The sequence below is a fragment of the Eurytemora carolleeae genome, unplaced genomic scaffold (genome assembly GCF_000591075.1).
Source record: "Eurytemora carolleeae unplaced genomic scaffold, Eaff_2.0 scaffold545, whole genome shotgun sequence".
In the NCBI taxonomy this organism is placed as follows: Eukaryota; Metazoa; Arthropoda; class Copepoda; order Calanoida; family Temoridae; genus Eurytemora; species Eurytemora carolleeae.
Window position 1 is genome coordinate 140,594 of NW_019396435.1, and position 26,004 is coordinate 166,597.

At 33.6% G+C, this 26,004-nt stretch overlaps 2 protein-coding genes across 3 annotated transcripts in view; one reads left to right on the forward strand and one right to left on the reverse strand.

The window, feature by feature from the left end:
- The window catches only part of LOC111703264 (uncharacterized), a 44,067-nt gene that overhangs the window by 7,545 nt on the left and 10,518 nt on the right, over nt 1–26,004 (reverse strand). For both annotated transcript variants that reach the window (XR_002765586.1, XM_023475157.1), the window contains exon 5: nt 65–194. Coding sequence is in view for 1 of the 2 variants with exons in the window: in XM_023475157.1 (XP_023330925.1) it covers nt 65–194 (130 nt within the window). In the remaining variant the exon portion in view is untranslated. The remainder of the gene's footprint in view (nt 1–64; nt 195–26,004) is intronic.
- LOC111703261 (uncharacterized) lies at nt 4,290–25,530 on the forward strand. Its single transcript, XM_023475153.1, has 27 exons — nt 4,290–5,255; nt 7,018–7,067; nt 8,053–8,113; nt 9,079–9,153; nt 9,499–9,553; nt 10,270–10,319; nt 10,650–10,741; nt 10,891–11,005; nt 11,203–11,323; nt 12,900–12,983; nt 13,045–13,134; nt 13,373–13,468; nt 13,744–14,301; nt 14,360–14,471; nt 14,643–14,831; nt 14,938–15,017; nt 15,137–15,233; nt 15,431–15,724; nt 16,717–16,841; nt 16,923–17,153; nt 17,362–17,441; nt 18,789–18,838; nt 19,148–19,232; nt 20,477–20,659; nt 21,737–21,973; nt 24,492–24,631; nt 24,687–25,530. The coding sequence occupies exons 2-27, from the start codon at nt 7,037–7,039 to the stop codon at nt 24,782–24,784; spliced, it is 3,429 nt and encodes a 1,142-aa protein (XP_023330921.1). The 5' UTR covers nt 4,290–5,255; nt 7,018–7,036; the 3' UTR covers nt 24,785–25,530.

Sequence of the window (26,004 nt, forward strand, 5' to 3'; positions counted from 1 at the left end):
TTGAGAATTAAAAAATTACTGAGTGTATTTACGTCTACGAAACTACGAAACTATGAAACCTTACCAGCATATCTCTGTTTGGGAAACTATAGGAGCATCTCCCCTCACTAGACCCAGGAGCCTGGAGTAGTAGGTTCCACAGTACTCTGGGTTCGTAGATTTCTCCTTGATACAGTCAGCATGCCGGAGATAGTCTACAACAATTAATAATTAAAACAAATTCTTAAATTTTCTTGCTTTTGAATAAGAAAGAAAGTATCTCAAAGTCCAAGATAAGGATTAAAAGGAAGGAGGGTTTCGGTCAAGTCTCGGTGCCCTGCATATCACTACGTTGAAACAAGCCAATAAAAAATGTATTATATTAATTTTTATTATATTGTTTAAAGGAAATGAGTTTTTGTCACAAACTCAGATTTGTTAAACCCAATATCTCGGCAACTGGATAGTGTAAAACATTGATATTTCAAACTCAAATTATTTGATCCACCAAAATTTATAGTTTGAAATATCTAAGGTCTACGACATTGGGTTGCAAAGTTATAACAATAGGAAAATTTTAGTTTGTGGCAAAGACTCAATTCCTTTGTTCGGGATCTTTCAATTTTAACATTTGAGCTTCATAAAAAATTTAACTTTTATGTTCTGCATCTTTAATGCACAAGTAGTAAAGGGTTTCCAATGTCTAATAAAATTTTATCTAGTTTTAAAATTTCTATTAAGTCTTGTGTGTCATTATCATGAATTATAAAATATCTAGGATTGTTAATCTTTTTTGTTTGTTTTTTATATTTTAAAACTGTTTCTGTTAAAGTTATGCGATGTTTTTATCCTAAGAGAAGATTTGAAGGAAAAACGATGGTTTTTGGTTCTTTCTGCATATTTTTTGCATATATTTTTATATATATTTTTTTCTCAGGCTCAAAATTTTGCATGGTGTAAGAAAAGCAAATGTATAGAACACACAATTTTGAAAATTTTAAAATTTCTCAGATTTTTGTGGAACTTTTAAAAAGTCCAAAAACCCACAAAAACGATTTAACATCCTTATCTACAGGGTGTCCCTATAAACATTGGAATTGAGGGATTAATATACGATTCTATTATTTAAATAGTAATAAATAGATATATTAAAATGCATGCTGCTTACGAAAAGATTTGTTGTCATTTTTAAACATGATTGAAGGCAACATTTACTCCCCAATGCTATAATTGTTGAGAATATTTAGAAGTTGATTTGAGAAACAATTGGTAGTTAAACCAGCAACGTTATGTCGGTTTAAAGGATGGAAGTTCAAGCAAAATAGAGCCAAGGTCTCTGGTTTGTGGTTTGTTGGGTTTAGAACTGTAAACATTGATGATTTAAATAAAAACATCACGGACAAATACAGTCCTAGATTTATAGACAGGACAAATACAATCTTAGATATATACACAGGACAAATACAGCCCTAGATATATAGACAGGACAAATAAAGTCCTAGATATATAGACAGGAGAATACAGTCCTAGATATGTAGACAGGACAAATACAGTCCTAGATACATAGACAGGACAAATACAGTCCTAGATATATAGACAGGACAAATACTGTCCTAGATATATAGACAGGACAAATACAGTCCTAGATAAATAGACAGGACAAATACAGTCCTAGATATATAGACAGGACAAATACAGTCCTAGATACATAGACAGGACAAATACAGCCCTAGATATATAGACAGGACAAATGCAATCCTAGATATAGACAATATAGACAGGACAAGTACAGTCCTAGATATATAGACAGGACAAATACAGTCCTAGATGTATAGACAGGACAAGTACAGTCCTAGATTTATAGACAGGACAAATACAGTCCTAGATATAGACAGGAAAATTATGTACAATCCTAGATATAGACAGGACAAATACAGTCCTAGATATAGACGGGACAAATACAGTTCTAGATATAGACAGGACATGTACAGTACTAGATATAGACAGGACAAGTACAATCTTAGATATAGACAGGACAAGTACAATCTTAGATATAGACAGGACAAATACAGTCCCATATTTATAGACAGGACAAGTACAGTCCTAGATTTATAGACAGGACAAATACAGTCCTAGATTTATAGACAGGACAAATACAATTCTAGATATAGACAGGACAAGTACAGTCCTAGATATATAGACAGGACAAATACAGTCCTAGAAGTATAGACAGGACTAGTACAGTCCTAGATATATAGACAGGACAAATACAGTCCTAGATATAGACAGGACAAGTACAGTCCTAGATACATAGACAGGACAAAAACAGTCCTAGATATAGACGGGACAAATACAGTCCTAGATATAGACAGGACACATACAGTCCTAGATATAGACAGGACAAATACAGTCCTATATTTATAGACAGGACAATACAGTCCTAGATATATAGACAGGACAAGTACAGTCCTAGATATATAGACAGGACAAATACAGTCCTAGATATAGACAGGACAATTATGTACAATCCTAGATATAGACAGGACAAATACAGTCCTAGATATAGACGGGACAAATACAGTCCTAGATATAGACAGGACATGTACAGTACTAGATATAGACAGGACAAGTACAATCTTAGATATAGACAGGACAAGTACAGTCCTAGATTTATAGACAGGACAAATACAGTCCTAGATTTATAGACAGGACAAATACAATTTTAGATATAGACAGGACAAGTACAGTCCTAGTTATATAGACAGGACAAATACAGTCCTAGAAGTATAGACAGGACTAGTACAGTCCTAGATATAGACAGGACAAATACAGTCCTAGATTTATACACAGGACAAATACAGTCCTAGATATAGACAGGACAAATACATTCCTATATTTATAGACAGGACAATACAGTCCAAGATATATAGACAGGATAAGTACAGTCCTAGATATATAGACAGGACAAGTACAGTCCTAGATATAGACAGGACAATTAAATGTACAATCCTAGATATAGACAGGACAAATACAGTCCTAGATATAGACAGGACAAATACAGTCCTAGATTTATAGACAGGACAAATACAATCCTAGATTTATAGACAGGCCAAATACAGTCCTAGATTTATAGACAGGAAAAATACTGTCCTAGATATAGACAGGACAAGTACAGTCCCAGATATATAGACAGGACAAGTACAATCCTAGATATATAGACACGACAAGTACAATCCTAGATTTATAGACAGGACAAATACAGTCCTAGATATATAGACACGGCAAGTACAATCCTAGATATATAGACAGGACAAATACAGTCCTAGATTTATAGAAAGGACAAATACTGTCCTAGATATAGAAAGGACAAATACTGTCCTAGATATATAGACAGGACAAATACAGTCCTATATGTATAGACAGGACAAGTACAGTCCTAGATGTATAGACAGGACAAATACTGTCCTAGATATTGACAGGACAAATACTGTCCTAGATATATAGACAGGACAAATACAGACCTAGATACATTTTAAAAGAACTCCAGGTCTCTATTTTGATGAAATTCTAAACCTGTTCTACTGGAACATATTATGTTTTCAGTGGCTGAACATTGGAGGAAAAACATGTTGACGAGATGTTTTTGATTTAAGATTAAATTTGAATAGATGATTCAAAAATCAAAAAGGTTTACGAAGTTATGACATAAAGGGGGGTTGGGGTAAAGAAATGTTTTTGCTTTTGTAAAAAAGAACTGGTTTGAAAACAATTAAAATATTGTCTAGTTAGATAAACACATGGTCTAGAGAAATTATTCCTAAATCATGAGAAATTTGGTGAAGTCAGTTTAGAAATATTTTCTAGAAATCTGGTGAAGTCAGAAATTTGGTGAAGTCAGTTTAGAAATATTTTCTAGAAATCTGGTGAAGTCTGTTTAGAAATATTTTAGGTTCAAACTAATTTATGTATTTATGTAAATATAACATATTCAACCTTTTGGAATCATACAAACAAACAAACTGTATTATTTGCAGAATTAGAACAAACTGGAAACAAAAGTTATATTGTGATTTTGTCACTGATGTGCAGATCTGCAAAACTATCATAGACAAAATGTCTGAGATGCATGAGGGTTGATAGTCTGAAGCCCAAATTTTCCAGAAGAAATTCGGCGGCCGTACATTTTTCGAAATGCATAGCACATAGATTAATTAAAATATTGTTGTGAAGGAGTTTCATTGAAAAGACGACATCTAGTGTCCTATCTTTTATTTTTATAAATCTATGGTATAGCATAAACAAAAAAAAGAATTATCAGATTTTCCCGTAATATGTATCTCGTTTAGTCCACCACCTGGGACGGGTTTGCTCCGTATCCAGGTTTGTTACCAAGGTCAAAACCAACATATTTATTTCTCCGGCGTCAGATGGTTCCAACCTTATGCAATATGGTTGTAGAGCAACTCAGCAATCAGTGAGGGGAAGGGCACCACTTACCAACAATTGGTATCAAGGAGAAATAAAGGTGTTGTCGAACGTTTTAAAATGATTCAGAAAGGGTTACCATTGTTTACAGGCTACGAGAACTCTAGAGTATACAGGAAACCATAACTCTGTTATTTATACCAGAACTCTGGTGTGTACAGGACAACAGAACTCTGATAGATACAGGATACCAGAACTCTGGTGTATACAGGATACCAGAACTCTGGTGCTTATAGGATACCAGAACTCTGGTTTCTACAGGATACAAGAATTCTGGTGAATACAGGATGCCAGAACTCTAGTGTATACAGGATATAATAACTCTGGTGTATACAGGACACCAGAACTCTGGTGTGTATAGGACACCAGAACTCTGGTGTATATAGGACACCAGAACTCTGATATATACTTAATACCAGAAAGGGTTATCATTGTTTACAGGATACGAGAACTCTGGTGTTTACAGGATACCAGAACTATGGTTTATACAGAATACTAGAACTTCTGGTGTATACAGGATACCAGAACTCTAGTGTACACAGGGGGCCAGAACTTTGATATATACATGCTATCAGAACTCTGGTGTATACAGGATACCAGAAATCCACTGGTCAAATCAGTTTCCCCGTGCTGTGGATTTTAGTTGCGTGAAACCTTTACTTGAAGACGGACCAACGCAAGGATACCGGGTGGGGGAATTCTACACCATGTGAAACCAGGGGATTTCAAGTTCCCCCAGTGTACTGCAGTGAAAACAAGTTTAATAGTAAACAACAAAAGTTTATGAAAAGGTTTGTCAAGTCTGTTAAGTTTCCAAATAAAACAATACGCACCATTGAATAGAGTAGATCAACCCTTTAACACATGGAGTTTCAAAAAACATGGGACTATAGCTATTTAATTTATAACATTCTCTTTAATTCGGGATTTGCAAAGTATGAGTAGATTTTGAAAAATTAAGAATTTTCTTTCGAATTTAATTTTTTATATTAAACCAAAAAATATGACACAAAACTCTTTATAACTGAACACGATAAATAAATTAATAGGATAATAATTTCCATATTTATCGGGACTGCATGTACAGTACACTGTAACGTGTACAGTTTCTACGCATGTACATAGTACATTGTACAGTCCACTATGCACAATGCACATACATGTCCTCAAACTGGCGCTTCTCTTGAATTATATGTTTATGTTATATGTTAAACAGTAGATTGGAGCTCTTCCAAGGACAATTATAATCATATTGCTAGAACATTTGGATAAATTTTTATTAAAAATATAGAATAAACCTCTCTCCGTTAAAAAACATTGTAATCCTTAAAATTTTCATGGCAGGGAATTAAGTTTGACATGAGATAAAACTCTCATGGGATTTAAAACTGACATCGGATTAAAAAATTAATTCTAAAATGATATGTAATACAAACGCGGAAAATAAGAAATACATGGATTAAAAATTGACATGAATCAAAACTGACAAAGGACTCAAAACAGACATAATAGAGCCAAAACTGACATAATAGAGCCAAAACTGACATAATAGAGCCAAAACAGACATAATAGAGCCAAAACTGACATAGCCAAAACTGACATAATAGAGCCAAAACAGACATAATAGAGCCAAAACTGACATGATAGAGCCAAAACTGACATAATTGAGCCAAAATTGACATAATAGAGCCAAAACTGACATAATAGAGCCAAAACAGACATAATAGAGCCAAAACTGACATAATAGAGCCAAAACTGACATAACTTTAACACTGACGTGAAATCAAAACTGAAATGGTATTCAAAACTGACGTGAAATCAAAACTTATATGGTATTAAAAACTGACAAGAAATCAAAACTTATATGGTATTAAAAACTGACAAGAAATCAAAACTGAAATGGTATTAAAAACTGACAAGAAATCAAAACTGAAATGGTATTAAAAACTGACAAGAAATCAAAACTGACATAACTTCAAACCTGACATGAAATCAAAACTGACATGAATTTAAAAATTACATTTATCTATAATACTTCACATATTCAATAAAACTACTATTGAGCTAATATTGCATGGCATTGGAGACTGAAATAGAACTTAAGAATGAGACCAGATTAAAGACTGATTTGGGATTAAAAACTTGCAAGATATTTACAACTGACAAGATATTTACGACTGACGTGAAATAAAAACTGACATAAAAATTAAAAACTGACACGGGATTAAAAACTGACATGGGATTAAAAACTGACATGGGATTAGAAGCTGACATGCAGATTAAAAATTGACATGGGATGAAAAACGGACATGAGAATAAAAACTGACATGGGATAAAAACTGACATGCAGGATGAAAATTGACATGACACTGACATGGGATTAAAAACTGGAATGCAGAATAAACACTAACATGGGATTAAAAACTGGAATGCAGAATAAACACTGACATTGGATTACAAAACTGGAATGCAGAATAAACACTGACATGGGATTAAAAAACTGGAATGCAGAATAAACACTGACATGGGATTAGCGAATTATTATCATTTTAGGTTTATATGAAAGTCTGGTATGAGTAGATTGCGGATTATTCTGATACCAGGAACAGAAAATATTCTTAAACTATTCAACAAGAAAAATAATATTTTACACCCAGTGATGCTTATCTGTATGTAGAGTAAAGGAATTGAGTCTTTTTCACAAACTCTGATTTTCTAATCCCTATATCTTTGAAACCCAATGCCGTAGACATTATACATTTCAAACTATAAGTTTGAAATGTCAAAGATTTACAATTAGAGAAAATATTTAGACAATTTGAGTTTATGGCAAAGACTCAATTCCTTTGTCCACATTGGTGCCAGAAATTCGTTATATTTAACCCACTTTAATGATTAAGTAACCAAAAGAAAACACTTAGTTTTTAACTTTTTTTATGAACTTTGTCACCCCACCACCTGGCATAAGCTCTAGTTGTTCATTGTCCTATAAATATTTGTAAACTAGGTAATAAGTATCCTTTATTTAGAAGCTTTATGTAAAATATTAAAAAAAATTAATTTATCCTGAATTTGAACCAACAGTTGTCGTATGTAATGAGAACTTTAATTGATTATTGATCAAATCAAGACAAGAGTGGTGCACGGTGGGGGGGGGGGTAGGTCAAATAAAATCAATACGGGAAAGAATTGTAAGCCCTGTACAGAAGTCTTGTTAGGACAGACAAAGAAAATAATAAACAACAGTTCCTGGAAGGTCAATTTTCAATCTAAATGATCCAGCAGTTATGAAACTGTTTTCATGCATTTTTTCATTCTTTGCCGATTCACCAGCAGAAATCTATTTTTTTTTTATGCAAAATTAATATGAAATACATTAGGCATTTCAAAATATCGTAATTAAGGTTAAAACTATCATTTTAATTCTACAGCTCCTATGGTGCCCGGAGCTAGTTTAAGTTTACACCCTGAGCTTGGATACACAAAGTGAACCCTGAAACTCTGAAGAAACCTAATTATTATTAAATTTAAGTGCAGTTCTGTTTTAAAGATCTATTTTTGAATATTTTTATTTTCGTCGTTGAGCAGTGTTGGTGTCAGCTGGTCTTGTGAACTCAGATTTTCTTCATCATGGTCATAGAAATACAAGGTATATATATAGAAATACAAGGTATAAGAAATACAAGGTATAGATATAGAAATACAAGGTATATATATAGAAATACAAGGTATATATATAGAAATACAAGGTATATATATAGAAATACAAGGTATATATATAGAAATACAAGGTATATATATAGAAATACAAGGTATAGATATAGAAATACAAGGTATATATATAGAAATACAAGGTATAGATATAGAAATACAAAAAATATATATAGAACAACAAGGTATATAAGGTATAGATATAGAAATACAAGGTATAGATATAGAAATACAAGGTAATATAGAACAACAAGGTATAGATATAGAACAACAAGGTATAGATATATAAATATAAGGTATAGATATAGAACAACAAGGTATAGATATAGAACAACAAGATATAGATATAGAAATACAAGGTATATATATAGAAATACAAGGTATATATAAAAAAATAAAAGGTATATATATAGAAACACAAGGTATATATATATAGAAATGTAGAATTGAACATGGATATATACAAATATAGAAATGGAATAATAATAAAACAGATTCAAAACTTTGAAAACCTGAGAAGATTAATTAAATGAGAAAGAAATCAATGAAGAAGGAAAACGCTTAATCATGTTTATTTTTAAAAAAGAGGATTGAACTGTGCAGGATCGTAAATTGCATAAAAACTTGAAATCGTGAACAGAGATATGGGAGCCGGGCAAAACAGAGAACAGAGATAAAAGAGTTAAAAAAAGGGAGCCGGGCAAAACAGAGAACTGAGATAAAATCGTAAAAAAATATAAGGGAGCTGAAATAAAACAAAAGAACAAAGAAGCCTTAATCAACAAATTAAAAACAGAGGAATTCATAATACGGAACAAACGGAAAAAATTGAATCCATGAAAAATTATAAAAATTTTATCAGATTTTTTTAAGCACGATATTTAATCCAACCTAAATATTTAGGCAAACAGCATCATCGTCTTTTATAAATTGTTTTAACAGTACAGCTTGTACTAGAATAGGAAGCAATATGATAAGGTTAGTTTTTATCCTATTACAGGGTGTCCCAATAAAACAGGACTGTTGAGAGACATCTTAAAGATCGTCTTTGATTTCTGATAGCTATCTAATGACAAAATTTGTATCAAACTTTCCCTAATGTGGTGTGCCTCATGTAATGTTTCAAAATCCCGCAGCTTTTTTTTGATACACTGCACTTTCTTCTTAGATAGATATCCAAGACGACATCTCTCAACTGTCATATTTAGTGGTACATCCTGTATATGTAATATTCTGTATCAATCTTCACGTTTCTGCAGATTAAAAGGATAACGTATATTAGAATTATTTAAGAATTTTATAATATCTCCGGTTCTTGTTCAGATCACTGGTAACTCAGCTTCCGTTTGATCGTGGAGAGACTAGAAGTGTGCGTCAGGTTCTTTCATTTGATTTTATTTCATCAATATTTTTTGCGTAATTTTTAGCGGAAAAAGTTAAATAATTTATAAACGTTTATAAACCTCATGATTGGATTGTTTTTTTTTTTTAATTTTTTTAGAACATGGTTTTTAGATATCCTTGTAGGGATCCCTCATTTGTAGAGCGGCATTTCTGATTCACAACGATACCCTTTAAACCTTGATGGGGAAGAAATCGTCGTTTTTCTATCTGGAAAAGTGTTGAATTCATTTCCGTGCTTGTCTCTGCGCCTAACTGCGCAAGTTACTTTTATCCAAAAACCCACATTAAAAAAATCTAATTTTAGCTGCAGTGGTAGGCGATAATATCAATACAATGAAGACGACTTTTGTTATTTAAGTTTTAATTGTTAACAAGCTTTTTTCGAATTAAAAGTTTACAAGTAATCAAAGAGACGCTTTTTTAATTGACAGCTTCTCTTGACTTCGATGTTTTATGTGCATCCATGCTGTTTAACAGCTTGATATAAATCAAAATTGAAATAAAAAGTCGTCTTCATTGTATTCATATAATCGCCTACCACTGTAGAAAAATAAGGACACATTATAAACCCCTGATCAGACAGTTATTTTAAAGGGTAAAGTTCAGAATCCAACATGCCGCTTTATAATTCCGTCTACAGTCCCTTTAATGTTGGAATCCTGGACTTCCCCTTTAAACATTTATTTTCAGAGCTGTCAGTCAGCGTGTGAAAGTACTGAAGATTGCAGATACTTTACTTGGTAATTATATATCTTATTATTCTGTATCCTTGAATCTTTATCCATCACGACCAGAAAACTGTAGAATATGAAGACCACATTAAAACAATACCGAAGTGCATTATATGTTGTTAAAAAGCAAATAAATGGGTCTGTTTACACTGAATAAATGCAGTGCCTCATGTTCATTGGACTTTTTAAAGTATTGAGTTTAAAAGTCGACTTCTTATTCCAGAGTTTTCTGGTTATCACTGTAATAGAAATTATAATATATCCAAATTTTTAATATAATCTAAAAAAGTTGAGAATACACAAAGAAAATTATTTTTATGAATTTGTCTGTAATGTCAGGTATGAGAAGAACGGAGCATTTCCTTTCTCTTGTTTCCTTTACTTCTCATGTGAGAAGACCGAACCCTGCTCCGACTGTGTAACCGGGCCAGGTACAGTTTAAACATTTTATAGCTTATTTCTAATTTTTTGCATTCTTTTTATCAAATAGGATTTTATATAGTTTTCTTTCCATATTTGCCGAGGGTATGTTTATTGCTTCAAACTATGTTTAAAGGTTTTAACAGAATTGATTGTTTAGAGAAATGTCGGTCGGAGGAGGAATCCCAATGTTCTCCTGTTGGAGAAGATTACGGAGGAAGCTGGTACTGTTTTCCAGACGTTGATCTCAGCTCGCCTGTACCGCAAGGAACAAAGTACGTTTTATATTCCGCGAAAACATTCTAGAAGACGACATTTAATAACGCAGTGAAAGAGACGGAACTATTGTTTCTTATCTCAGGGTTAATTTTAAACACCAACCATTCATGGCCTGAAGAACAATTGTGAACTTACAACTTATTGATTTCAAAACAATAAATATAATTCATAAGTTAATATACCCATACTGCAGGTGTATCTGGCAGTGTCCTGGGCAGAGTTCCTATCATGAATGTCATAATGGAAAATGGAACAATGAACCTGGACAAGCTAGATGTATGTGTCACAAGATTGGAACCAAACATCAAGGACAGGTAGGGTATATTGGAGGACTGGTAGGATATATTGGAGGACAGGTAGGACACATTGGAGGATAGGTAGGATTAATAGAAGGACAGGTAGGATATATATTGGAGAACAGGTAGGCTATATTGGAGGACAGGAAGGATATATTGGAGAACAGGTAGGCTATACTGGAGGACAGGAAGGATATATATTGGAGAACAGGTAGGCTATACTGGAGGACAGGAAGGATATATTGGAGAACAGGTAGGCTATATTGGAGGACAGGAAGGATATATTGGAGAACAGGTAGGCTATATTGGAGGAAAGGAAGGATATATTGGAGAACAGGTAGGCTATTGGAGGATAGTGTTGATATCAGAAAAAGACAATAAGCATTCGAGTGAATTTAATAGAAGGATAGATAAGAAGGACGAAAAAGCTGAAGAGGACAGTTGCTAAATATCTATATATATATATATATATATATATAAGGCACTAAAGATTGTGAAAACAAGAAACATGAAGTAGGCAATAAATAGTAAAAAAAATATTAAATTGCTGTTTAATTAAGATATATTGGATTCTAAATATCTATATTAGGTTCTAAATATCTATATTAGGTTCTAAATATCTATATTAGGTTCTAAATATCTATATTAGGTTATAAATATCAATATTAGGTTCTAAATATATATATCAGGTTCTAAATATATATATTTGTTGACTTTAAAAGTCACTATAATAAAATAAAGAGATCTAAAATGGATATTTCTAACATTTATTTAAAAAACGAGTGTTTTGAAATATTTGCATTTAAGGCGGAGTTAAAATTGTTTGATTTAGAAATTAACAAAGGAATTAATGATGAATGTTGTGGGTACTTCATGGGAGTGATGTAGATCTTCATGTTGGTGAAGCAGATCAACAGGATCTTGAACAACAGGACTTATCCAACCTAGTAGGCAGAGATCGCGGCTTGTCATGCTGGCGATGAGCGATTATGTTGTCTCTGGAATGCATGATGAACTGGGAACCCTTCGGGTAAGAGCGTCTGCTGCTATCTGAGTATCTGCGTCATCATCATAAAGGAGTCAAGAGGCTCCCTGTGTTGGAGCTGTTACCGGCTCCACTCTCTAAACCTGACTGAATACCGGGAGGGAGCTGGGATGAGCGGAGATTCAACATGTGGGCACTACATGAGGAGGAAATGGATTTGAGTACACATACATCTAGAGAAAAGACTGGGGCATTTGAGTCGGAAAAATCGTCTTCCTTATATTTCGAATTAATTTTAACAATATTAGGTTCTAAATATTTATATTAGATTCTAATTATCTATATTAGGTTCTAAATATCTATATTAGGTTCTAAATATCTATATTAGGTTCTAAATATTTATATTAGATTCTAAATATCTATATTAGGTTCTAAATATTTATATTAGATTCTAAATATCTATATTAGGTTCTAAATATCTATATTAGGTTCTAAATATCTATATTAGTTTCTAAATATTATATTAGGTTCTAAATATTTATAGTAGGTTCTAAATATCTATATTAGGTTCTAAATATTTATATTAGATTCAAAAATTATCTATATTAGGTTCTGTGTTACCCCCAACATAGTATGGATGAAGCTGTATCAAGTGGAACTTACTGCCTTCACACATGCCATGGGCATCCTAAGGTGATGGCATTTAGAAAAAATCCTTCTTTGATTTTATTATTTAATTCTGATTGTATTCTAGACAGAGATGGTTTGTGATCATTCGTTATGGTCCAACTCCCCATTAGAGTTATCCTGTCAGGGAGGCAATTCGTCCCAACCTGGAGTAGAGGTAATCTCGTTTTATTAAGAGTTGATCATTTCTAAACTTGGGTGTAAAGCGTCTTTCAAGAGAATTTAAGTAACAGAAACAGATTACATTCATTCTCAGATTAAGCTGTACGTGCAGTGTGCCCGCCATATAAATTCCAATTTGTCAATAATGCCCTTTCTAAACTTAAAAAAGAATCCTTTATAGTTAAAATTTCTAAACTTAGAAATTTTCAAGAACCTTAATGCTTTATTTTCAGGGGTTGGATTTAAAGAATCTAGGTTCCCTGGCTAGTAGCAAACTACAGCAGATGAGAGCTAAGGAGAATATTGATAAACCTGTCATGAAAACAAAGGTACTTAAATTACAGGGAGGCCCATAAAATTGTGGAAAAAACGGCATTTAGGTAATTTTATAAGTATTTGATGCATGTGCTCTACCAGTTGCTTGTAAATTTACTTATTAAGTGAAATAGATCTTATTACACTGCACAGCTTCTGTGTTTTATTTTCATTAGACTATTTAAAATTACAACTTGAGTCAAACTGTCGTCTTCCTTTTTGTACAGTTGTATGGGTCCCACTGCTAATTTATTTCTTAAACATTATTTTCTTTTCCAACATTTTCTAGATTGACGGAGAAATATTTACAATGAAGAAGGTTATCAATCCAACCCGGTTCAAGCCTGATGAATTGATCCTTCGTCCTGAACCGACATCCAACAAAGACGACGATATTTTGGGAAATACAAACTTCTTTCAGAAACTTCAGTCTAGTCAGGAGATTCTTAGAGCTCAATCCTTCCTCCCTAGTCTTTCTAATACCGGAGTTCGTCCCACCTCGTCTCATGTTCTATTCAAGGACTTGGATCCGGAGTTTACATTTTCTCCGACCCAAACCTCAGATATAATTCAGCGAACCAATTCCATCAACAAACCAAAAATAATCCGACTTGAAATTCCAGATGAAAAGGAACCTGCAGTCTTTCCCCAGAGAGATATCATAACACTAACCACTCCGAAACCTTCTTTTAGTGATTTTGGATTTCATGAAATACCAGCTCCCGGAGCTGAGGAACTAAACCTATTCAAGGTTTCTAGTCAGCTCAGGGTTGGGAATAATGAAAATAACTCTCCTTCAGAAAGTACGAAGGAAGGGTTTACTCCGGGCACTGTTTTATCCGTACAGGTATAAAAATTTAATCATCTAATATTATTTTTTTATTTTATAACTTTGATTTGTTTAGACTGGAGTCAGCTCTGACGTTGAAACCTTAAATATTCAAAGACAGATGGAGAAACTTCATGAACTAGAACAGATTCTACAAAATACGGATAATATTTCTCCGATCACACTAGGTAATATATAATCTTTCAACTTTTTTAGGTTTCCGTGCATAACTACATCAGCAAAATTCTAATTAACTTTAATAGTTTTTGGAGTTGGTTTTCATTCAAAAATCATCTCATGAGGAATAAAATATTTTACAAAATTTTGATTTTAATTTATGTTGATTTTTGTTTTTAAAGAGATGATCGAAGATGCCTTGATCCATCTGAACCAGAAAAAGAGTATCCCAACCCGATCAGGGAAGGATGGTTCCCTGGGGTTTCAGGTTGAGAAAGTGAGACAAGTCGGAGAAAATACTCGGGAAATACTGACGTCTGGTGGCAAGATTACGACGAAGGGAGAATCTCCAATCCTACTCCCTCACCAAGGTTAACAGTGTTTTCTTTAGTATTCATTGAAAAATGATTCTTTGGAACTTATTATCGTTCTTCCTAGTCAATGTTGCTCATGGAGATTACAAGGTTTTACATTCAGGTGGGCACATGGTTCCTATGAGTGACAAAGCTATTCTAAAACAGACCCAGCTGAGACGACTCCGACTGGAAATGCTCAAGGTACATCAGTTTATACTGTATAAAGGGGAACCAGGAAACGTGTCTAATAATCCTGCAATATCATCTTCGATTTAATAATTGATCCACACTAGATCAGATTTAAATCTTCCTTGTTCCAGATGAAGGATAAACTCTCTGAACTGGAATCTCAGGGTATTACTCCAACTAGGGAACACGTCCTGGATAATCTGCAGTTAATTAAGGATATCTCTAAAGGTTTGTTTAATAAAGAATTTAACTTCGAAATGAGTTTTCCAAAAAAAAAAATTTTACGATTGTTATCTCATTTGTTTAGCTTTTCCTATAAGCATAAAACACTTTGAATACCTTGTATGATATTATCTGCATTTTGTGGTAAAGTAAAATATACATGTAAAGTTTGGAAATTAAAACTAAAAAGACTTTTTTTCCAGATGAACGTCCCTTTGGAAATGTTATCCGAGAAAACCGAGCTCCAGTAAAGTTTATTCAAATTCCCCTTGTAAAGGAGAAGGTTCCCTCTCCGACTTCTCCGGGATTAGTCCTACTAACAACAACCCGTCCTGTCATCCTACACAATTCAAACCAACTCCCCAGAGCTAATCCTGAGAGTTTTAGATCTCCGGAAGCTCCGATAAACACTGATTTTTCGAATGCAAATATTTCTCCGAGCTCACAGAAGATGACAGAGGAAGAAATGAATAAAGAGCTTTCTCTGGTTATAGAAGGTTAAACTTACAATATACAGTGATAACCAGAAAACAATGGAATAGGAAGACGAAATTATTAAATGACTAATTTAGATAAATAGGCCTGTTTACACTACACAATTTCTGTATCTCATGCTCATTGGACTTTTGAAAGTTAACTTGATTCTTAAAGTGGTCTTCATTTTCCAGATGATTATCAATATGACAAAAGATTCATTATTTAAAGTTTCCAATCTTTTCCGGATTAATTCCAGGACGGTTATGTCTCAATGAACCTTTTCTGGAGCTTTCCAGAATTCAAAACTATTTAAAAAACTAAGAACAAATTTTGCCCTAAAAGGCAAAAAAGATTTTCATGCATACAGCATAAAAAAAAATCAGAAAAAAATGTAGAAGGATGATTTATTCGTAATTTAGGACAGGGAAATTTCGCACTTAATGCCGAAAAGTTTATTGGAATTGCATTCTTATTAGCTTTAGGAAAGGTTTTGTGAGACACGGTGTCCTGCATGGAGAGGATACTTGCATGGGGCCGACTCGACAATGTTAGACATAAAAAGCAATGTTAAAACATTAAAAATTTTTTAGTTGACATATATTTAATACGAATTTAGTTTTAAAATGTATTTTAAAAGGGGTAAAGGCAAAAAAAGTTATTTTCTCTTGAATATCGTCTTTCAAATAATCAAACAATAAATATTTACTCGAGACATAGATAATTTTTAATATGTTTTCCAATCAAAATATATTAATAAATATCGGAAAATCTCATAACATTGTTTTTTTTTGTCTAACATTGTGTTGAAATGGCTAAAACTTTAGAGGGAGTCCATACTATGCATTATATCGGAACCAAATCAATCAGGAAAAATAAGAAACCCTAGTAACAGTTAATATAAGTTATCTACAATAAACAAAAATTTTCTTTCTTGTCCTTAATTATGATTTTACTGTTTTATTCTAATACAAGTGATCACGGGTTTAACTTTGATTATAAATTTACTTTCTAGGATTAACTGAGCTTTCGCAAAGATTTCCAGTTGACTTTACAGAGCTGGTGACAAGCTTTGAGGAGAGTGGGACGGATGAGGAGCATATCATTGATCTGACGCAGAATCCTCAGATTCATAACACGGTATAATACATTGGATTGATACAAACCTATGTTCCAAATAAGATATATTGATCCGGCAGAAATATGATTAATTGTATCCAGGTTAGAGAAGTAAACAATGGCTGTGTAAAGCCCGAAGACCCTGAGAACGGACGTATTCTCTGCAACACTCGGGACTTGGTGGAGGGGAGTAAGTGTATTATAGAATGTAATCTTGGGTTTCTACCGGCTCAGGGTGAGATATTAGAGTGCAGAAAAGGATCTTGGAGTATTTCGGAGTTAAGGTGCGAGCAAACCTTGTCCCTGCTTATTGGAGGATATAATGCTCAGGAGGTAAACACTAAACTTTAATCATCATGAATCATGATTATTCTTGGAAAACTTGATAAAATAAATGTAAAGAGTTTATAATGCAATAGAAAACTAAATTTCAAGTCAGGTTTGAGTCTTTTTCTGATTAAACACTGAGTTCTATTTGATAACTATCCTAATCTTATTCTTGTAAATTTCAAAATCCTTCTCTAAAACAGACTAAATACAGGGTGAACTAGCAGATGTGGAACTCTTTTCTCCTTCTGGGCAGTGTAATTCAAGGAGCATTGCACCTCTTCCATCTCCCAGGTATAATTAAACCTCTACCAAGTAAAAATAACCCTCTCCCAAGTAAAAATAACCCTCTCCCAAGTAAAAATAAACCTTTCCTAAGTAAACTTAAACCTCTCCCAAATAAAAATAACCCTCTCCCAAGTAAAAATAAACCTTTCCCAAGTAAAAGTAAACCAAGACCTTTTCCATGAAAACTTGAACCAATTCGAGGTAACCTTAAACCATTTCCATTAAACCTGAAATTCTTCTAGCTCCTTGGTAAAACTTAACCTCGAAGATCTCAGGGTAAACCTAAACCTCTCCCAGGAAAACCAAAAACTCACTGGTTAAAACTTAAAGGAATTGATTCTTTGCCACAAACTCTGATTTTCTAATCCCTATATCTTTGGAACCCAATGTCGTAAACCTTTGATATTTCAAACTTATATTATTTGATCTAACAGAAGTCATAGTTTGAAATGTCAAAGGTTAACGACGTTGGAATCCAAAGATATAGGTATTAGAAAATCAGAGTTCGTGGCAAAGACTCAATTCCTTTTTCTAGCTTCTTGATAAATCTCAACTACACCGGGATTTTACAATAGTACAAGATGAAACCTAAACCTCTCCAAAGTAAATCTGAAACTCTTCTAGCTCCTTGATAAACCTGAACCTTACAGAGTTCATAGTTAAACCTGAATCCATCTCCCATGGGTATTGGTTAAACCTTGTCCTATTCCATCTCATAGCTGAACCTTATCCTCTTCCAGTTTTATACATACAGGAATAACAAGAAAACTCTAAAATAGGAAGACGACTTTTAGAATCAAGTTAGATCGTTTAAAAGTCCAATAAGACACAGCATTTGTAAAGTGTAGACCCATTTTTCTAAATTAGTGATTAAATAAGTGTCTAGTAAAACTAGTTGCTTTGTAACAACATTAATACACTTAACTATTGCTATAATGTCGTCTTCCTATTCAATTGTTTTCTGATTATCACTGTAGTAACCTTGACTTGTCCGAGCTCCCAGTTAAACCTGAATTTCTCCCTGTTTTCTGATGAACCGTAACCTTACATATACTCCCGGTATTTCAATGCTTAATATATTTCAGGAAATGAAGGAAAATTAATTGTTTTCTCTAAGGTTTCTTATTTTCCACCCTTCAACCCTTGTATAAGTAAAACAGCTCAAATATAAATATTACAGGGTTACCCAAAAAGAATGAGACTTCAAAGACGACTGTCCGGAATTTTTGCTCTCTGTTTCTTCATGTTAATGTTTCCCTGCAGCTGTAAAATTGATTCTTTCTTTGTGAAATCATTAAATATCTATCATGCTAAATCGTGGACCGTAAAGAAAAAATGATATCCCTGCTTTAGGCGAGGCCTGGTGGCAGCATACATTGATGGATTTATTCTGGCTTGCGCAGGTTATAATTTGCTTTAATTGAAATATTTAAGACACCCCTTTTCCTTTCTTCTTCTTAATGTTTATTGGTAATTTTCTTCTCATATTAGAGAACAGATCCAACATAAACATATTCGTGGTGAATTCGTAAACATTCCATATTTTCATCCTGAAGGGCGAAAACCCCACCATGATAGGCCAGGTTAGGTCCGCACTTAATGCATTACAATTGCTTCCGCTGTCTTTACAAATGAAGAAAAAGATGTGTCTAATCCGCATTCTGTGACCATGATTTGTTTAATTCTATCAATAAGAAGATTATTTTGATTAGGAGTGAATAATACAGAATCTCTGAATGAATGCTGGAAATATCTTCCAGATTTGAACAGATGGGTCACAACTTCTCCGTTACACAGGTAAAATCTTTATCAGAGTAAAAAATCGATGTTTTTCCTATCAAATATTTTTTTTTATTTACACTTATAAATGTATGTTCCTGAGTATAGGGGACACACATCACCAAACCTCGAACCCCATCGATAAGACAAAATGGACTATATCTTGGAACTATGCACGGAATTATGTCTGGAATTATGTATGAAAAATTATGTATGGAATTATATATGGAACTATGCAATATGCATGGAACTGTGTATAAAACTAAATATGCATAGAACTATGGATGGAACTATGCAGGGAACTGTGTATGAAATTAAATATGCATGGAACAATGCATAGAACTATGTATGGAACTATGTATGGAACTATGCATGGAACTATGCATAGAACTATGTATGGAACTATGTATGGAACTATGCATGGAACGCATAGAACTATGTATGGAACTATGTATGGAACTATGCATGGAACTATGCATGGAACTATGCATGGAACTATGCATAGAACTATGTATGGAACTATGTATGGAACTATGCATGGAACTATGCATAGAACTATGTATGGAACTATGATGAAACTATGCATGGAATTATGTATAGAAATATGCAATATGCATGAAACTGTGTAAAAAGCTAAATATGCATAGAACTATGGATTGAACTATGCAGGGAACTGTGTATGAAATTAAATATCCATGGAACTATGCATAGAACTACGTATGGAACTATGCATGGAACTATTCAATATGCATGGAACTACACATGGAACTGTGCATTAAATTCATGCACAGAACTTGGATGTATGCACTAAACAATCCAGGGATCTAAGTCCGGAACTATGCATGAAACAATGCATCTAAAAGCATATAATGACCTTGGCTTCTGTTTAACCATACACCAGGCTATTTATTTAATTAAAACAATGAAAAATATGAATCATACACTTTGAATAGAAACTCCACATGAAGTTAATTATATTAATTATATTAACTCATCCACTTTACGTAATTTTAAATATTCAACTAAATTAATATTAATTTTGCTTTTATAAGTACTTTTTGCTTCAGCAAGGGATCTCATGATCAAATGTTAGAGGGCTTTAAGGAAAAGTCAAGAATTTTAAAAAAGAAACAAACAATTATATTTTCAAACATTTTTTTTTTTGCAGAGATGGATGTTACGATATCTAGTCGTCCCAAGGGACTGTTAAGTTTAACAATTGCTTGTTGAAACACGTAAAATCTTGATATTTCATTTTTTAGTGAACGCCATTTTGGTTCTGTAGTCGGAGCAAGCGGAACCCTGATCGTCCTGGGAGGACGGGACGGATCTGCTACTCCGATGGCTCTGGGAGGTATGGAGCAGTGGAGAGAAGGAAAATGGCACGAGGTCAACACAAAGATGAGTTTAGAAAGGTCTTATCAATGTGCTACACCTATTACAAGGTATTTCAAGATTATTTTATTCTTCCCCTGTTTTTTAAATCTTTCAACTGGTGGTTTGGATTTATATGTATCACGTTTCTTAGAAAATTTAAAAGGATTTTGATATAGAATTATAATTACATTGTAGCTAAATTATTTTCTAAGAGAATTTGATTAAAACCGTCATCCATTAAATTCCTTGAAAGACTGTTTTATCTTGATATCGTCAAAAAAAAATTTTAAATTTTAAAACTGAAATTTTGGGCTTTTTTTTCTGGAGAAAAACCGCAGTCATTTATTATTAATTTTCCGATAGAAAAACAAACAAACAGCGATATCTCCTTATTCCCTTGAAATCACACTGGTAATTAGTATATTACGGTGTAAAGACCTTTAATAAATTTGATAAAAAAACTAATTATGGATATGATGAAATTAAATGTCCCATATTAGATTGTCATAGCCAGATAGAGCCAGAATCTGCAAGGTTAAAGGTTTTAATAATTTCTCCCTACTATTAAGTATAGCGGTGAAAGTGGATCAAGCGTAAAATTATGATTTTATAATGAAGGGAAACTAAAAATTAGAAATAAATGATTCAAGCACTCCCCCCCCCTCATTTTTCTCTCCGCAGTAACAAATTCAACAATTTCCAAAGAAAAGAAACAATGGCGTTGTTGTTTCTGTGTATAGTTCTGCTTGAGTGTTATCATATGATCTTAACAGAGGCTAGTTTTTTCAGGGTTCAGGTTTTTCGACAGTGTTTGGGTTTTCTGAAAAGATTTTTTATTTTCCAAATAAAGCGGTTTTCTGAGTGGGTTTGTATTTTGGAAACAGTGTTTGGGTTTTATGAGCAGGGTTAGGGTTTTAGGAAAAGGTTTTGAGTTAGTATCGGTTGGGTTTAGAGAAGGGAGGTTTATCTAAAGGAACAAGGTTTGGGTAAAGGAGCATGGTTAATATTTAAGTAGAATTAAGAGTTATGAAAGCATCACGGAGTAAACTGTATAAAAAAAAGTTTTTGATGTTAGAAAATGGTTCAGATTTAGAGACGGTTCCATCTTTATTTTAGAGTGAGGACCAACTAGATCTGATATTTAGGAACAAGTTGATGGTAACCGGAGGGTACTCCTGGAACACTATCCTGGGGAGGGTGGAGACTCTACAAATGTCCCAGGAGAAGGAGTGGCAACTCCTCCCTCCTCTCCGTACTCCTAGATACCTGCACTCCTGCACCAACTACCCTAGTCCTTCAGGAGATACAGGAGTTCTTGTCTCCGGGGGGTACTCGGAGGATTATCTAAACTCAACGGAAATATTTGACTTCAGAACGAACACGTAAGTTTTTTTTGTTAGTCCAAGGTTTTTATTTTTATTAAAACATTCCATAACAATGTTTAAAACATGAGAATGTAGCTTGAATATTGTGTTGTAAAGACACAAAAAGTTGTGTCAGAAATATGTACGCTTGCCTAAAATATTTGAATAGAAATTATACCAAGAGAAATGAGCCAGTTAACATGTCAATTGAACTATTTAAGTCTTTGTCGTATTCCGCGTATTGTAAATGTGATTCAGACTAAACAAAAAATATAAAAATTACTCCTAATTTTTATGCTATATAAAACATTGATTATCTTAAACCCTATTCCGACTGACGTCTGAATTAGCCAAAATAGACTGGGGGGGGGGGGGTCCCCTTCTCTATTTCATTATTGTGATACAAATCTATAACATTTGTGTTTTAGGCTTTCCAAAGAGCTATAAAATGTTGAAATCCAATGACTGGAAGTAGGTCTAAATATAGATTAGTCTGGTATAGGTAAAATAAGGCATTTAGGCAGTATGCCTTAGGACTCAGGCAGTAGGTAAAAAAGCCCAGTTTTAAGCCGATGTGAGGGGCATGTATTAGCTAAGTCAAAAAATTTGAACAGCCTCAGACCAATGCTTTTTGAGTTATCGCAAAAAAACGACAGGGGGGGGCACGGTGACCCCCCCCCCGTCGGAATAGGGTTAAATATATTACAGGGAAAACAACATAAGTATCGTATAGAGGGGGAAGGGGAAGAGAATTGAAGGGTTGACAACCTTCCATTATCTTCATAAAGATAATTGATAAGTCGTGTTATATCCTACAATCAAGGGATAAAGCATAATTATCTTGTTGATTTGGAATTATCCTCCGAGAACACTAACCAGTTATCACGCAGAACATAGAAGTGTGACAAAAACACTAAAATTACTCCGATTACCTTGTCATTATTTTTGTTATTTTTCTCATTTTTCTAATTATTTTTAATGTCAGTGTTTCCTTATCCGATTGGTTACGGTTGTAAAGGTTCAGGTTAAGGTGAACTTTATAAGGATTAGATACATTGTAAAATTGATATTTTTTTCCTGGATCAATAATTATTATGTACCGTGGAATACATACAATTTTGTATGGCAACTCATATGATACTAGGGAACGTTCAGACTGATAGTGATAAATAAGGTTTGCCCGTAAAAAATGTTGACTTCAATTATTTTAGAAAATCCACCAATTTAAACAGAAAAATTCCCAAACTTTTTTGTGTTGGATAACGATAAAAAAGTATTATAAATCCTATGTATAAAACATTTAGGTTAACATGGATTCAGTTAGTTTGTTATTAATAATCGTCTCTATAATCTGAGTTGCTCGTTTTTAAATTAATTATTTGTCCTGATGTTGATTATTAATGCATGACCGTACCGGTTCCACAAATATCTTATTTATTATGTTTTAAAAATCTGTGATTAATTTAAGTTTACATGATTGTATGTAACAGAAAAGTGATATATATTTTTGTAACAGTTTGTATGTCTTTAAAAGTGTGTAAGTCCTTAAGTGTTAAGTGTTCATGTTCGTAATTACGTAAAGCTTTTATGTCCATAGAGTAAAGTGTTTATGTCCATAAGAGTAAAGTGTTCATGTACATAAGAGTAAAGTGTTCATGTCCATAAGAGTAAAGTGTTCATGTCCATAAGAGTAGTGTTCAAGTCCATAAGAGTAAAGCGTTTATGTCCATCAGAGTAAAGTGTTCTTGTCCATCAGAGTAAAGTGCTCATGTCAATAAGAGTAAAGTGTTACTGTCCATAAGAGTTAAGTGTTAATGTCCATAAGCGTAAAGCGTTCATGTCCATCATGTCCATAAGAGTACAGTGTTTATGTCCATAAGTATTCTTGTCCGTAAAAGTAAAGCGTTTATGCATGTAAAAGTAAAGCGTTTATGTCTGTAACAGTCTGAAACAGTGTGTATGACTTTAAAAGTGTGCATGTCTTAAACAGTGCGTATGTCTGTAACAGTGAGTATGTCTGTAACAGTGTGTATGTCTGTAACAGTGTGCATGTCTGTAACAGTGTGTATGTTTGTAACAGTGTGTATGTTTGTAAAACTGTGTTTATCCTTAACATTTAAGTGTTTTCTGACATGTCCGTATAGTTCAAGAATGTTTGCAATAATAAATTAACACAATAGACAAATGAGAAGACTTATGAGAATAATTGTATCCGGAGATTTGGCGCTAATAATACAACCCGGAGACACAAAAACGTTTAAAGAACCAGAATCCCTTTATTAATCCATCAAAATCAAGAATTCAGCTGTGAACCAAGAATCCTTGTTTGCTCAAGGATGAAGATATAACAAGTAGATTTGTCAGGCATACAATAAACATCTACGTTACGGTACAATACGCACAAAAACAATAAAACGACCATCCTTAAAAACACTAAAATAAAAATATATTTGAAAACCCATCCCAGAACCTAGTCACAGTAATTCTATGACTAAACATAAACCATGATAAAAGATTCCCAAGTTCTTTTATCTAGGTGGAGTTACAGCGGAGAGATGTCTGAACCACGCCAAGGATCAATAATACTCCTCGTGGACGGAAAACCAACCATATTCGGCGGGTTCAACAACTATGATAAATATCCAACCCTTGTCGAACAGTTTGATCCTGATCTAGGTAATAAAACAAAGAAAAAAGTTCAAAACCAAAAATCAAAACTTTGAATTCTTAGGAATGTGGTTTCCCCTCCGGGAAGAATTAAAGCAAGGAAGAAGATACTTTGCCGGAGTAAATGTTCCAGCTTCCATATTTCCTTGGTGTAAACCTTAATCATATAGTGACAATTTATCAACCTTGCTCAACCTTGGTTCAATGGGTCCTGGATTTTTTAGGTTCAAATGACATGGTTTCTCTGATTCATCGTTCCAAAACTCCAGAGATCCAAAAGCTTCCAAAATCCATGGTTCCAAAACTCCATGGTTTTCCGGAGATTGATGGTTTCAACGCTCCTGAGATCTATGGTATCAAAGTTCTTGAGATCCATAGTATCAAAGCTTTTGAGATCCATGGTTTCAAAGCTTCTAGGATACATGGTTCCAAAGCTCCAGATATCCTTGGTTCCAAAGCTCCATGCTACCTGGTTCCAAATCTTCATAGATCCATGGTTCCAAAGCTTATAAGTTCCATGGTTCCAAAGCTTCATAGATCCTTGCAGGCGCGCAACATTTCTCAATATAAGCTCAGATTCTTTTTATTTTTGCCCCCTTTCTTTAAAAATGCCCCCAAATTGGATTTTTAAATTATACTCGCACATTTTTATTCAAATTGACCCACCAAAATTAAATTTGTCCCCTTTTTTGAATGCCACCGAATATTTATAATTTGCACCTAAATAAAAATTTTTATTATCCCCAAATGTTTTATAAATTCACCCAACTTTAAGGTAACCCAACAAAAAACACTCTTTGATTAAAAAGCCCCTACATATACTTTGAAAATACCATTTAATAAAAAAATTTGCCATCCAAATAAACATTTAAGATTTCCCACACACAAATATGCCCAAAAAAAACTGAAAAAAGTCCCTTAAAACAAAGATTTAAGATTTCCAATGACTGAAAATTGCCAAAAATAAAATTTGCCCCTGAAATATAAATTTATAATTTTTCCCACAAAAATTTGCACCAAACTGAAAAGAATGCTTCCAAAAATAAAAATTACCCCGCGCGAACTATTTGCCTTTGCCCCTCCCCCTTGGTGAATGTCTAGTTGCGCGCCTGGATCCATGTTGTTCCAAAGCTTCTGAGATTCATGGTTCCAAAACTACAGAGATCCTTGGTTTTCGAATCTCTTGAGATCTAAGTTTAAAAAGCAGAGATTCATGGTTCTAAAACTTTTAAGATCCATAGTTCCAAGTCTCCTGAGAACCGTGGTTCCAAAACTCCAAAGATCCATGGTTCCGAAGCAGCAGAAATCCACGGTTTCAAAGCTTCTGAGATCCAAGGTTCATGCTTCCGAGAAACGTGGTTACAAAGCTCCTAATATTTATG